A 16,065-nucleotide genomic window follows, 5' to 3' on the forward strand; every position below is an offset into this window, starting at 1 on the left:
ATTTCGCAGCCTCGTACTTCCGGCCAGAAAGAAAAACAAGTGTGTGGCTTTTACTTATTTTCAAAAATAAGTAATTAGTGGCACATATAAATGCTATCTTCTTTTTTTTAAAATATATTTTTAGCTAATTTAGCATCCAGTTGGCTTCCCCTTGTTAAACCCCAGTGTGTAAGCTTGGTGGTGGGGAGGGTCAGGTGACTTTGGAAATACCCAGTGAAGGAGACAGTACAAGCCACTGCAGAGGGGAAGGAGAAGAAATAACAATGGAGAAAGATGAAGAGAGGAACTGTCAGTACATTGCATTCCAGAGTGGTTAGAAATAGGGGGTTAAAATCGTCAGGGGTTGAGTCGTCTGTCAGAGCTAGGGACCAGGAATTCTCAGAGGCCAGAGACAGAGCATCCATCTCCGCTAGAGGGATCTAGGCAGGAAGAGACAACCGCTGGTGAGCAGAGAAAACAAAGGTGCACTCTGTGCAGTACATAAATAGAAGGACGTTACACAGATAAAACCTGAAACTAACAGAACAATACAAGTTTAAAAAAAACACCACATATAAACTAGAAGTATGTAGCAGAGCAAAACAACAGAGGAAGAAGGACAAACTAAAAAAACACCAAAAAACGGCTGTATTTAGTCAGCTGTTAGTGGACTTTTTTTGTGACACAGGCACAGCAGAGAGATTCTTTAACAGCGAAATATGATGCCAGTAAGACATTACACGACAGCACTGGGATTCAGTTACATTAAGTACTAAATGGCACATTTAATTGCTTATGTTGCTAAAGAAGAAGAATCCAAATAACCTAATTTTCTAGGGACCTCTTGTAAAACACCTAAGAGATTGAAACACTCAGAGATGAAGCCAAAGTCTTCAGTATTTCTGGCTTACGGAGCCCCGCAAGGGACATGGGAGAAAAAAAATTACGATGAACAAAATTCAAATTCAAATTCAAATTTTATTTGTCACGTACACAGTCATACACAGTACGATATGTAGTGAAATGCTTGGACAACTGCTCGTGACCTAAAGAAAACAAAAAAGGAAAAGGCTATGAATAAGATAGGAAATAAATATGAAAAATTAAAAAGGGTAAATTTAACTAGGAGGGAATAAAATATAAATTAAGGTTAAAAATGAAATAACTGTACAACACAAATTAGAATGAAGGGTAAATTTAACTGGGAAAGAATAAGATAAAATATATAAATTAAAGTTGAAAATAAAATAACTGTACAACAAAATACACAATATAGAACTATATAAGAATGTATGAAGAAATATAAATAAATATATACACAATAACAGCAGCGTGATTTAAGTAATGAAGTGAAAACAATGTCCAGAATGTCCAGTGTGTGTAAGAACCATATGTGTGGGTCAGTACTGTATGAAGCGCCTTGAGGCGACTTATGTTGTGATTTGGCGCTATATAAATAAAATTGAATTGAATTGAATTGTGTGGTGGTGTGATTGAGAGACCGTATCGCCTGCGGGAAGAAGCTCCTCCTCAGTCTCTCTGTGTTGGTCTTCAGGGAGCGGAATCGCTTTCCTGACCTCAACAGAGAGAACAGTCTGTTGTTGGGATGGCTGAGGTCCTTCACGATCTTCCTGGCCTTGGTCCAGCACCGCCTGCTGTAGATTGAGTGCAGGTCAGGGAGCTCGGAGCGGATGGTGCGCTCAGCTGACCGCACAACCCTCTGTAGAGCTCGTCTGTCCTGCATGGTGCTGTTCCCGAACCAGGTTAAGATGTTTCCCGTCAGGATGCTCTCTATGGTGCACGAGTAAAAGTTCCTGAGCACCTTGGAGGGCAGTTGGAAGTCTCTCAAGCGTCTGAGGTGGTAGAGACGCTGACGGGCCTTTTTCACCACGGTGTTGATGTGACAGGACCATAACAGGTCCTGCGTGATGTGAACTCCGAGGTATTTGAAGCTGTCCACTCTCTCCACTGGGCACTCGTTGATAACAGGGGTCTGGTAGTTCCTCTCCTGCTTAGTGCTGAAGTCCACTATCAGCTCCTTTGTCTTACTGACGTTTAGAAGGAGGTTGTTCCTCTGGCACCAGTTCTCCAGATTCCTAATCTCCTTCAGGTAGGCCGTCTCGTTGTTATCAGAGATCAGGCCCACCACGACGGTGTCGTCAGCAAACTTGATGATGGTGGTGGAGCTGGTAGTGGCCACACAGTCATATGTGTACAAAGAGTACAGCAGGGGGCTCAGAACACACCCCTGGGGGGCTGCGAGATCATTTGCGAGATCTCGAAAAAGTTGAATTCCAACAATGACGGCAGCTACGTAGTTGTAATATTACTCTTTCTGGGTCACAAAATAAACTTTAAAGATATTTTGAGGCGTGAATGTAGTTGTGTAAACGTCAAATATCTGCTAAAACCTTTGCAAGATCCCAAGTTTGTTTTGCGAGATCTCGCAAAAGTCCGTCTTTATTTTTTTTTCTCCCATGTCCCTTGCGGGGCTCCATACTGGCTCATGTAAAAGGAGCTGCTATTTTCTTTTTTTGCCTTCACACTGGTTTAACAGGGGAAATTGTTTCTGTCAGGCAAATGGGTCATTCGTGAATAAAAATGCAGGGACTGAAACATATCAGAAGTAGAACATTGCCCTGTGGCATCTAACGCTGAGATCTCAAACCCATTTAAAGCTTTTAGAAGATGGGGGTTTTACAGCGCTAATGTAATTGTACCAAATTTGGCTTCAAATGAGAAAAACAGGCACCCAGATGCATTATTCAGTGGCTCAAGTGATCCATAGCCTATTGATTGAGCCACATCTGTGCAGGATTTAACAGTGTGTGATCTGCTGGCTTTAGGTGGTTATCACTCTGCTGTGACTGACTGGCAAATGACACAATCACCTGAGTAAATGCACAAGCATTGTCACGTCCTCATACAGATACAGAGACACGTTGTGTAGGGGAGACGGGCAAACTTTAAACCACGCCAGTGAGGCTGCAGAAGCAGACCAAAAACCTGCCAAGCATGAATGAGTGTAAGTGAATGAGGGAATGAGCTCATAGTTGAGGCGGGACATGACGCACTGTGCTTTGGTGGGCAGCAAGGCTGGTTAGTAAGGGGAAAATATTCAATGAAGAAGAATGCCAGTACAAAAATGGTAATGGCTGTAGGGCTGCAGGATATTAAACAGACAGGGATGTCTTTATTTAATAAAACTGAGTTCTTTGGACAGTTCATACTTCTGTTTGCTGCTTTCTAGGCTAAGGCTTATGCATATACTGTAAAAAACTATTTGCCCCCATCCTCATTACTTGTATTTTTTTACTTCCATGTTTTAGATCAGGAGTGAGGAACTCCAGGCCTCAAGGGCCGGTGTCCTGCAGGTTTTAGATATTACCCTGGGTCAACACACCTGAATCAAATGATTAGTTCATTACCAGGCCCCTGGAGAACTTCAAGACATGTTGAGGAGGTCATTTAGCCATTTAAATCAGCTGTGTTGCATCAAGGACACATGTAAAACCTGCAGGACACCGGCCCTTGAGGCCTGGAGTTGGACAGCCCTGTTTTAGATCATCAAACAAAATGTAATATTATACAAAGGCAAGGAAATACAAAATGCAGTTGTTTGATAATGACTTCAATTAGTGGGAAAGAATGCTATCCAAACCTTACCTATGTGGAAAAAGTGAAACATGTAAGTGTGACAAACATGCTTTGAGTGAATTAAGTATTTGATCCCCTACAACTCAGCCAGAATAACCACAGAATCTGTTTCTCACATACTTAATCCTTCAGCATCATGGGCCAAAGACCGGTCAGAAAACAGGGACAAGACTGTTGACTTACACAAGGCTGAAATCGTCTACAAGACCAACAGCGAGAAGCTCGGTGAGAACTGGTAGAAATATAAAATTAACATCATTAAAATTTTGCCTCATGGGATGAGAATGATTGTGAAAAAGATGGTGAATCAACCTGAACGCAAGCACGGGAGGAACTTGTTAATGATCTGAAGGCAGTATACCATACTAATGGATATTACAGTCCCTGCAGGGTCCCTTTGTTCAAGAATGCACATGTACACACTTAAGTCTTAAGTTTGCCAGTGAACATCTAAATAATTCAGAGAAGGTTTAGGAGATGAATTGAGTTGCTTGGCATCAACTCGAGCTGCCGTGTTTGGAGGAAGAGAAATGCTGAGTACGGCCTAAAGAACACCATCTACCCTGTCAAGCACAGAGTTGGAAACATTATGCTTTGGTGCTCTTTCTGCTAATGGGTCTAGGTTGAGTTTAGCACATCAAGGGGCCTTGTACTGTAAAATCTTGGATGAGAACCTCTTTCCCTCAGCCGGGTCATGCATGGATCTTTCAACATGACAGTGACCCAAAACATACCATCACAGCAACAAAGCAGTGGCTAAAGAAGAAGCACATTAAGGCCATGGAGTGGCCTAGCCAGTCTCTAGACCTCATTGCTATAGAAAATCTGTGGAGGAAGCTCAAGCTTAAAGTTGCCTAAAAACCAGCCAAGAAACCCAAAGGATTTAGAAAGTTTCTGTAAAGAGGAGTGGTCCAACATCTCAGCATAGATGTGTGCAAACCTGGTGACCAACTGTGAGAAACATCTTACCACTGTACTTGCCAACAAGGGTTTAATAATAATAACTCAATAAATAATGAGTCATGTTTTACTTGGGAATCAAATACTCATTTTACTCAGTGATATGTAAATCAATTATGTAATGTGCTTTTATAAGACCAATAAAAATTAGAGAGTGTTCATTTCTTTGTAAGCGAGCAAACAAATTCAGCAGGGTATTAAATAATTAGCTTTTTTCTCTAAACTAGGTGCAAACACACCCATCTCTTGATTAATGTTCTTTTAATTGATGACATCACTATCTCTGCTGCCTATTTAAACACTTTATAAAACATTATTAGCATCAGTTAAAACTCTTTCTTTTTTTGATGCACTGCAGTCCAACTAACTAGTAAATAATCAATTAGTACACCTTTGTTTTTCATTTTATGATCTATAGTATCCATATTATCTATATTACCTTTATACTTATGACCCAAAGCTCAGTTGTACAATCAATACTTCATTTATTATCGATCGATAATTTGTAGTGTTACTAAAACAAGTGTGTGTATTATATTAATAGCATCAGATGTGACAGTACAAGATAAATATTAGTATTTTCGTTACTTCGTACTTGAGCAGCCCTACATGGTGCACACAGATAAAGACACTACAAAACCACATATGACATGGAGGAGGCGATCCATCAGGGATGCTTCTGGTGATTATTGACCTTCTTGTCGGTGCTGTGCTTGCTGGGCTTGGGGGGCAGCGCGTAGTAGTGGCAGATAGAGCCGGACAGGTTGTCCATGAGACTCATCTCCCCCTCCATTGAACCCTGGATGACCAGGGAGACCGAGTCAAAGAGTGCCCTCCGCTGGACAAACTTGGATAATGCAGAGAGAATAGAGAGAGAGAGCGGAGACAGAAATAGAGGGGAAAAAAAAGAAAAAAGAAGAAGACAAGGACAGGGGGAGAGTTACATACAAAGATACACGAATAAGTATGGACAGAAGAATGGATCACAAAGAAAAGGACAGTCAGTCAGGCAGAAACAGTTATAGAAACCCTAAAGACAAGAGAAACATCTCAGAGGGAACAATGCTCTCTTGTGGGCTGCTAAGGGCTTCTTACTAAATGACCTGTCGAATCTTTCAAATTGCACAGCAATGTAGTAAACAAACACCCTTAACACTCAAACCCACAAGGGGGCACTACAAGACTGCAGCAGAGCTGGTCTTCAACAAGGCTGGGGAGAAGAGTGTGACTTAGCCGCTCACGTTTTGGGAGAGGAGCATAGGGAAGAAGGATAAGATCTTAGGGAGGGAGGGATAACGATAGCGAAACCTCTATTTCCTATCCCCCAAAGTTCCCCGTTGTCTGGAAATAGCTGTTGAAGTGAACAACAAGGCCCTGTGGTCCAGCTTTCCCATGGCACTGTGACCTGTCTGTGACTGGCATGTCCTCTAGAGGGATCAGCTAAACACAGACACACACATAACCACACACACACACACGTAGCCGTGAATGCACACAAATTGTAAAGCATCCCGATATGGGCCAGTGTGGGTCACACAGCATAATAAATCTGCACAGCTATATTTTCTGGATGTGACTGTGCATAACCAAGAAAGACCCAGACATTTGCAAACTAGCGTCTGATATGCGAGGGAGCTTTGTCCAGTCCTGCGTAGTACACGTGCAGCAGACAAAGATCTTCACCTGAGAGCTTCAAAATATGACAACCGTTTTGGGTACGTTTCAGATAAATGCATCCATTTGTATTCTGAGATGATGCCAGGCTGTCTGGTAAACACAGCCTAATATAGCCATCCCTGGCTTGGTTTATTTATGGGTGGACTACAGTTATTGTACCGAGACCAGCGAAGAGCAAGTAATCAACTTTTTTAGATGGCGTGCCACATTCTCAGCATTACTCAGCGCGAGCTGCTGAATCAACTAATGGTTTGAACCAGAGTTAGAGGTAACGACAATGAAGGGGTCATCTAACGAGCCTCACAGCCTGGCTCCGGTCCCAGCAGTGTCCAAATCATCTTATAATGCACAACAGAATTAAAAATCATGTTTCCAGCCTGGTACAAGCTAAGCTGAGTAACTGAATTAGGTCTGTTCTTTTTTTAATGGGATTATCTGGCAAATAATAGTGATGCTTTGTTGTGAAGTACAGATTAACTTTTTTTTGAGAGACAGAGAGAGAAAAAAAAGATTAGTTTGGCGACAAGATTCTTTACCTCCAGTTGGGGCTCTGTGCATGAAGGGGATTCTGCTCTGATGCCTACAGAGTCTCTGGTTATATCGGCAGTGGGTGAATCCATAGGACCATCCCTTTCCTGCTCTGTATCCACTCCTCTAGGAGACCTCCAGGGGGAACCCCCAGAGCTTGACCTGTCCATACCCAGTGTCAGAGGGTTGAGCTGGGGCGACCTTGCTGCTTTGTCCCCCGCTTCCATCTCCAGTTCCATCATCTCCGCCTCCAGCTCTGCCTCTTCCTTGGCTTCCTTGTTGCTCTCCTCCAGGTGCTTCATCAGTACTGCGATGACCACATTGACCAGGACAAACTGAGCAGTCAGGACAAAGGAGACGAAGTAGATGGGAGAAACCACAGTGTTGTAGCAGGTGCCTGTATCTTGGGCGCAGTCCCTCAACGTATCCTGGAAAGACCGTACAGACGGTGGATTTAATAGTATTCTAGTTAAATGTTCTAGTTAAGAACATGCACCTACAGGTGGGTGACCATTCGCAGCCGATGATCATTACAACAGCAAGAAGAACAACTTTGTAAGAACAACTTTGTACTGGGTTGCAGTGACCCCTCACTCAAGTTGGCTTACTGATGGATTTAGCTACTGGATGTCTGCCAGGTGTCACCTAAGCTAATTTTAATCACTGATGTTAGGCTGGTCTGTGGTGTTTTTACCTCTGGGAGCATTTTAAAGTGAATTATCTCACCATTAATAATGCTTCCTGGTTAACTCTACTAACACACCATCCAAAATATCTGTGCTTTGCTTTTGGTGGTGAAGATCCAGTATTTTAATCATGTGTTACTAATTAGCATGAATCTGTGTTTGTTTAAAATCAACTTACGCTCATAACTTAGCTGTACATCCTCCTATGGCTTATTCAGTAACACTGGGGAATAAACAGGACGGCATCCTCCTTGAGACTTGGAAATATTGCCTTGTAATTGCACTGATTTTTGTTGCTGTTAGAGCATGTGGAACTCTCAACTTCTGGGTGACCTCTTTCGAGCATAAGGCAATCTGCCTGCAAACAACACTGCAACTGCGACTGCAATCACTCTCAAAGTGCTGAAGGTTTGCAAAAACTGACTGCCAACACAGTGCAATTATCTAACTCAGTCTTTCTGCAGTAGGAAACTCCACTCAACTGGTTGCATTCTGATTGCAGAGCACTTCTGTCATTTTGCCGTTGAATCACAGTCCTGCAGCAACTACTTCACAATTTGTGAAAGAATTTCTGTTGCAAACACACAAGATTCTGATTGGAACCTGAATATAAGTAGTCAATGTGAATGTTTGTGTATGCAGATGGCAACAGATTTCCATTGTGTGCCACTTTATCAGATAATTGATAATTGTATGTATTTGCTAGCTTGACCCCATTTAACTGCAAACTGATTGTCTTAATAGCATTTTGTCGTTTTCTTAAAAAACAAAATCACTTTGAAGACAGAAACTGAGCTGTGGCAAACCTGGTCCCCATCTTCAATGTAACCATGTCATAGCAAAATTGCGAGTTCATTGCACTCTGTCCCAATAAGGTGCGTCATGCTGTGATCTCCAACCACAGTCCTCCAAACTGTAAATGCAGTATTATTTGAATATAGTCTCATCTGGCTACAAAAATACGATGGCCGCACTAAAGACTGACATCCGTTTTTTAGTTTTTAAACCAGAAGTTGACATTATGAACAACTTATATACAAAAAATTGAGTATGGTTTGAAGGTCCGAATGTGATGTTTTTTTCATCCATTACAAGCACATTCATATTGCGGAGTCATTTTAAAACAGAACTGGACCTGCAGAATGTGCAGATACAAAAGAGTGAATGTAGAGTATGAGTGGTCTATGGATCTGAAACTGCAGAGTTGGTTTCACCTTCATTATGCCATTCCAGTTGTCTCCAGTGGAAACTCTGAAGAGCAGCAGAAAGGCCATCCCAAAGTTTTTAAATGTAGCATAGCGCCCCAGACCCTCACAGGGGTGGAGTTCATCACAAACTGCAGAGACAAAAGGGAAGTGGGAGGAGATAAACAAAAAGAGGATTAGCCAGAGAGTAAAGGAGAGAATGAAACAAAAAAAGATAGCAGTGTTCACGGCTTTCAGTTGGATTTTCCTATAATAAAATAGTTACTGTGATAGCATTTTATAGCTCTGAAAGCTTCAAGATAAAATTAAGGAGATCAATATAGTATTTCAACAAAGGATTCGAGGAAGCAATTAATATCAGATGAATTAAATCCACAGAGGGGAGAGTTAAATGCTCGGTGTATCCCCGTGAATGACCTGAGTGGAAACTAAGAGATTTAATTTTCTTCTTTTTCTACTGCCTGCACAGTATGTCTTTATTGTGCATGTGTTCTTACTTAAGTCACCAAACAGCTCCACTCCCAGCGCTGCAAAGATAAAGAAGAGGAGCATGAAGAGAAGACCCAGATTGCCCACCTGCAGGGAGACAACAGGAAGGAAGAGAGCGATTAGTCAGAGGAGATAAAGCCCAGGGAAAATAAACCAATAAGGAGGGACAACAAACTTCTCATTCGGAGGCAGGGTAGAATGGAGGATGGTTCTAGAGCAGTTAGAGAAAGTATAAGATAAGCTGTAGTGACTGAGCATTTGTTAAATAAACACTTCTCCTATCCAAGCGAATGCATGCTTCAATGATGTGAATGAGTGTCTGACAGAAAGCAGGTAAAGATGGACAGCACCACAGCGTCAGCGCTGCCATCTAGTGCTGCTGACATCACTCACAGGAAGTTGTTTATTGTATTCAGGTTGTTTATTTTGTTAATTTGAAAATTAGTTAATGTGTTACAATCTAGACAGCTAGTATGATCTGGTTATTCATCTGGAAAATAATAAATTGACAATGAGTGCAGGCAGGCTGTGCATAAAAGATTGGTGTCGCTTTTGAGTTTGAAAAGTTAAGTCAGTGGGGATGTGCCGTAACCTTGCATTCTTTCTGAAGGGGGCAACTCCTCTGGACTCCAACTGTGTACAAGTCTATTGGGGAGTCTGAGTTCATCTCAGTGGCTAGTTTAAGTCTCTCCGAGGACAACATGACTTTCATTTTGTAAATGATCTTTTTCAAGCAGGCCAGCATCGTGACTGATGTGTCCAGTTTCAAAATGCTAAATCTGAAGGGCTATCTATTTATCGTAGGGTAAATCAATCTGTATGATAATAAGGATAAATGTGATTTGGTGTTCTCCTGCTCGTACACATATATTAATGCTGACTTGCACAATTACTCTGTTGGTCTGTGCTAGCCAATGATTGTAAAAATGACTTTTATAGAGTTAAGCTAGTGGATCCACCGCACAATTAGAAATTAGCTAGCATTTTGCCATTAAAGAGATGAGAAAAAACAAACAAACAAAACCAAAAATGAACAATGCCAAATAGAAGACAGATCATTGTACGTCAAAAGGTTCCACTGGGCATGACTCTCTGGCCTCCTCCAAAATGGCAAAACATCAGCAGATGTTGGGGTTAAGCCAATAACATCTATTACATTGGCAACCCACCTTGTGGACTAGACAAGCCATGGATTTTGGTGTGTGTGATTTTACAACTGATTGGTCCTGACACATCTCTTTACCTCCCCAGACTCGATGGTTGTATAATCACAAAATACACTTAAATCTCAAATGACACCATCACAATGTTGCTTTTCCCAGCTAAACTCTTAAGCTACAAAATTACCTAATAAACTACTGAAAATACAAATCTGCACGTTTAAAAAAGCTGGAAAACTGAAATTGAGCGCAATTAACAGGTATGTGATTTCTATGTAAAATCTAGCCTATAATATGCGGTAATTAGTAACTTTCAACCCACATATATACGGTATGTGTGTGATGAGTGTCCCAGCACAGAACAGAGCATGACACTGATTATTACACTCTATTATACAATATCATGTTTTGCCTGGTAAAATAGTCTATTCGGTATGCAGTATTTTAACTGTTTGATTATGTTCTATTTTGATTTACTGTAAATTTAGAATAAACTTTTTTGTCCTTTATCCGCAGATTGTTTTGTATTTTCTTTGATAAATCTGTCTTTTTAATTTTTAGTACCCTTAGGGGTTGAATTACTTGGTGGTATTTAATCCTGACTGATTGTGTATTTGTGAGACCCTGATGAAGAGATAGAGTCGATACCCATTGGCCTGTTTTGCTTGCTGAACTGCTTCAAGAATAAATTTGTTACATTTTATCCTTGACAGAGTGGCTTAGCAACCGCACCCTTTTTTATATTGAGATTTTGTTCGCCCTACTGATGAGCACCTGTTGAATAATCCTTTAGAGCACTTCCTTTTTTCCTTTTTCTGATGACACTGAACAAGTCAGATACAGCATGAAAGGAGTATCTGGGGTGGAGGTGGGTTGCAAAGCGGTGTGCAGAGTGCCTTGTGAGAGACACTAACTGAAACAGTCCAAACTGAATCAATTTTAATGCATAAACGATACATTTAGAGGAGGTGTCATTGATCAATTTGTTTCAACTGGGCTTTCTCTTTTAGATTACAGTTTTTCTGAGGCTCTTGTCCAAGTCTGCCACTGTGCGACTGAGTCAAATGCCTCTAGAGCCTTCAAGTAGCCTTAAAATTAACCTGTATATGGAGAAAGGACTTCCTAGCCAACCCATTTTTATATGCAGTCTACAAAATAAAGGTGCAAGATTGGAATAAAAATAAAAAGAGGAGCTGTAGAAAGTGATAGGAAAAACAAGGGATTAGAGCTTTGACACAGGGGTGGTTTAAATAATGAAAAGTGTTATGGTTTGCTGCTGTCAATGATTATCAGCATGTAGCAACCTGTTCGCACCTCCACCACCCGCCTATCATCAGATTTATTAATAATGAACACTTCTGACAAGCTCAAGGAGCCTGGAACAACACTCGATCTCTGTGTCTCTCTGAAAAGCAACGACAGAGGTGTTTTGAAAGAACATTGCGAATATAAGACTTTTTGACTTTCTGCAAAACACTGCAGAAGTTGTTCTAATTTACTAACTCTATCACCCACAAATCCACCCACCCTAGGGTTTAAAACAAAAACCTGAAGCTACATTCACTTTCCAATCTCTGCAGGGGGCTTCTAATGCAAATAAGGGTCTCTGGAGTTGAGCAGAGAAAACTCGTGAGAAAGACGACGCCCTGAAACAGCAGAATCTGCAGCACACACACAAAAAAGGAAATGCTTTTGAGATGTAACTTTAGGGACAGTTTCTGTGGGATGTGAAATCCATGGAGGAAAAAAAATGCAGATGAGGACGGAAGGAGAGTTTCGCGGCTTTGGTGGGTGTTATTTAGCGGCGTGTACCTGAGGCAGGGCTTGCATAACGGTGTCCAGCAAAGCTCTCATCCCCACCGCCATCTTCAAGAGCTTCAATACTGTGGGGACACGCAAACACACAGAATGAAAAAACAACATCTCACCAATATTATGATTTTTCAGTCTTACATAACAGAGCAGGCCTGCTGTGGAACTGAAAGGACACAACATTTCTCTCACTTACAGTCTAATCCTGCTCTGTTAGCTTAGTCACTCATTTTCTTGTATTAAACACCACTGAGCTCTTAAGACGACATGACTGAGGTCATATTCCCCAGTGACTCGGTAGGGTTACCAGTATGACTTGAGCACCAATTGAACTACAGCAAGAATGACAGATGATACATTGTAGCAAATGTGTAAACATTAACCCAAGAAATTAGGCAGCAAATGACCCCCCACTCCTCCTGGGCAATCTTTCAATACACAGCACAAAAATCAGACAATAGATTTAAGACATAACACTTTTGTCATCCTAATTTAAGTGATTTGGGATTTATCAGCCAATAAAGACTTGCAACATAAACAGCTTGATAATATCAGGGTATGCAAGGATTTCCAGTCTTCTATTGTTCAACCAGAGGAATGGCACCTGGTGTAGTCTTCTGCTGCTGTAGCCCATCTGCTTCAAGGTTTGTGTGTTGTGCATTCAGAGATGCTCGTCTGCAGACCTTGGTTGTAATACAGACTTCTTTTTGTTAGTGTTGCATAACTGTATTAGCTCGAAGTGGTCTGGCCATGCGCCACTGACATCAACAAGGCATTTATGCACAGAGATGCACTGGACAGTTTCCCTTTTTCAGACCATTTTCTGTAAACCCCAGAGATGGTTGTGCAGGAAAATACCAGAAGATCAAAAAACCACCAAACCATCGTCCACCAAAGCCACATCATGCTTAAAGCCACTTAGATAGCCTGTCTTACCTATTCTGATGTTGCCATGTGATTAGCTGATTAGATATGTGCATTAACGTAAAGATAGATGTATAGTCCTGCTAAACACAAGATGAATAATCTAAATAAGCATCAATATAATCACAGTGCTATCGGGATCTCTTTTAAACTGGGAAGAAAACATGTTATGGAATAATAAGAGATATTTTTTTATCTATATCAATTACTCACATATTAACAAAAAACAGTAAACATAGGACACAAAAAAGGGAAATCCCACATTTGCAAAAAAATTTGCTTTTATTTTAACCACACACTTTTAACCCACACTGCCAGACATCTGTTAGCTTCAATATATTAGCTCAGCTAACATGACACATATTCCAGTGAGAAACACCACTTTTCTCTGAATAATTATATGGCCACTAATGATGCATTTACCACCGAAAGGCATCTGTCTGCACCTCAGCTGCTACCGCTGAAACATCTAAACATATGCCAGACAGATTAGCAAAGCGCTGACCATAACTTGATAAACATTACATCCATTAATCAGCTGTAAAGACAGCCTTGAAAACATAGTAACAGTTCAAACTGCCTCAAGGTGATTTTTCCAAAACAATCTAACTTTATAATTTCCTGGTGTAATCACTCGAGCTACAGTAACTAATAACTCCACAGCGTAAACTAGCAAGACACGAGATAACAGATATTCATTCCCTTGTTATTTTGCACTTTAACACATACTTTCAATATAAATGTCAAAAGCAATTTTTAAAAGGATTGAGTACTGTCAACTTCAACTACTTTACAAATGAAGTAGGCGTGTGTTTTGAATCATGGATTTGACCATGAAATTGCTAAGAGGGATAAAAGCCGACAACTAACCTTATGTCAATGTCTATTAATAGCATTTTGTGTGGGTGTGTTGTGCAAGTTCAAGGTTTGAAAGAGCAAAGCGTATGCACATAAGGTCATGTAAAATGCCACTCACTGTGGTAATGTTTTATTTGCCTTCATGTTAGGATTGCTAAGCTGTGACACCATGAGTGCAAGGGGTTGGTGGGCTGATGATTCTCAAGCTGTTGTCTCACTGCTTATGGTGAGTGAGTTGTTACTTTTTGCCATATAGTAAAATAATAAGCAATAAAAGTATGAGGAATTGCTTTTGTTATTTATTTGAGATAGTTATTAAACACATCAGGAGGGGCAGGGATAGCTCATTAGGTAGAGTGGTGGCCCCATGATCGGAAGGTCGGGGGTTCGACTCCACTGAACGGCTACCCTGAGGTACCCCTGAGCAAGGTACTGTCCCTACACACTGCTCCCCGGGCACTGCACTGGTGGCTGCCCACTGCTTCACTGGGTGAATGGGTTAAATGCAGAGGAACTATTTCCCTATGGGGACTAACACATACACTTTACATCACTTATTGGTGCCTAAACCAGTGTAATTACAGCTTTTGTGAAATGAATCAATATTGAATTTTGTTAAAACACAAGAGTGTGTTAGGGTGCTTATTTTTTCATTATGGTAATTTAATCCAATTTGAAGTGAGTTTAATAGTTCATTTTATAAAAACTGAAAATACTTGAGCTGATTTAATCTGCAATTTAATCTAATCAAAAGGTATTGTAGTAAAAATCTCATCGTTCAGGCTGAAGTTCGGCTGAAATGCAGACGCAAAAATGAAATGAAAGCAAGTCTGCAGCCGCTGAAAAAATCCAATTGACCAAACAGTTCTCTGGAAAATAGCTTCACCATTCCTGGAAGATGCATCAAACCTCTGCTTGGATAGTAGGAAGGAAAAGTTTTTTCAACAGTTTCTGAAGTTTTAGAGCATCAGTAATAAATATAATTTCTAAGACATTTCTTCCCCAAATTTTCTTTGTTAGCTGTAAGCACTTTTATAACATTTTTATTGTTCTATGAGCATTATTATCCTAAACCAGGACACCTATTTGTACTTGTGGACTACATCAAATTCGCACATGGTCGAAGCCTACATTCTGTTTTAATCATTAAATGTAAAACAACACTTAGTTTTAATCCATCAGATTCTCCTGTGTCTGAGTTGTGATATTGATTAGTCTGTTAACTTACACAGCTGGAATTTCTGCCAGCTTTTCTGTGCACAAAGGACACACATGTGATGCATCTCACTGACAGCGTTGGACAGAAAACCCACCGCCTTTTGATTCCAATGCTGACAACATGTGAATTTAATCTAGCTAACTCAGATTCCTGCTCAGTCTGATTATGAGAGGCATGCTGATGCCAGACAGAAAGACTGGACCCATCAAATACACACAGACAAACAAAGCAAAAAATGTGTTTGGGTCGGCTGAGCGACAACAATTAATCACGACTTCCATGCTACCTCATCGCTGCACATTCAGTGTTTGGACCAAACAGACAGGCTCCCGTTCTGCATGTCTTAGCTCCTCTTTCTCTCATCTTCCTTCCTTTTGCTTCCTCTCCTCAAGCCTTCAGGTAAAGCCTCTTATCTCTCCTAACTTCCAATAATCAGCCTGAACCTCTTTTACTCTGCACACCTATTTCACTCCTGACTTCATCTCACCTTCTGGTAGTCTATTTTAAGGTCAGAAGTCATTCATCAATCCCATCTCTTTCGTTTATTTCTCTTTTATTCTTACATCTCTTTCATCCTTCTTTACTGTACCCCATCCTCTCCTTAGCTTCTTGCAGCTTAGTTCACTTACTGTCACAGTGTGTTTTGGCTCTCTCACACCCTAAGCTCACTTTCCTCACCCTGTGTTTTTCTCTCCCTTCGCTTCTTCTCAGTTTGTCAGCTGACTGTGTGTCTCTGTGCCATCTGGTCGGCTCACAGCCTGCCCGAACCATGCTGAGATCTGCCATGCAAAAAATGACAAAAAGGGGAGTCCCGGGGATGTGTGTTTTACATCATCTTCAAAGTACAGCACCTTGAAAGAGTTTGCTGTGCGTTGGTGTCTCACACTGTGTAAGGGTCGGTGGGGGGGGGG

The 16,065-nt window shown here is 41.0% G+C and overlaps 1 protein-coding gene across 8 annotated transcripts in view; it reads right to left on the reverse strand.

The window, feature by feature from the left end:
* Window positions 1–16,065, reverse strand: part of cacna1g (calcium channel, voltage-dependent, T type, alpha 1G subunit) — a 317,809-nt gene that overhangs the window by 10,098 nt on the left and 291,646 nt on the right. For 6 of the 8 annotated variants that reach the window (XM_005721842.2, XM_005721841.2, XM_005721840.2 and 3 more), the window contains 6 exons: window positions 12,154–12,224; window positions 9,190–9,268; window positions 8,702–8,823; window positions 6,810–7,229; window positions 5,291–5,443; window positions 297–419 (listed from right to left, as the gene is read on the reverse strand). In XM_005721842.2, the coding sequence (XP_005721899.1) occupies window positions 297–419; window positions 5,291–5,443; window positions 6,810–7,229; window positions 8,702–8,823; window positions 9,190–9,268; window positions 12,154–12,224 (968 nt within the window). The remainder of the gene's footprint in view (window positions 1–296; window positions 420–5,290; window positions 5,444–6,809; window positions 7,230–8,701; window positions 8,824–9,189; window positions 9,269–12,153; window positions 12,225–16,065) is intronic. The other 2 variants (XM_005721843.2, XM_013913571.1) reach the window with 2 other exon arrangements.

The sequence above is a fragment of the Pundamilia nyererei genome, unplaced genomic scaffold, assembly GCF_000239375.1.
Source record: "Pundamilia nyererei isolate P.nyererei 1_Seehausen unplaced genomic scaffold, PunNye1.0 scaffold00005, whole genome shotgun sequence".
Classification (NCBI taxonomy): domain Eukaryota; kingdom Metazoa; phylum Chordata; class Actinopteri; order Cichliformes; family Cichlidae; genus Pundamilia; species Pundamilia nyererei.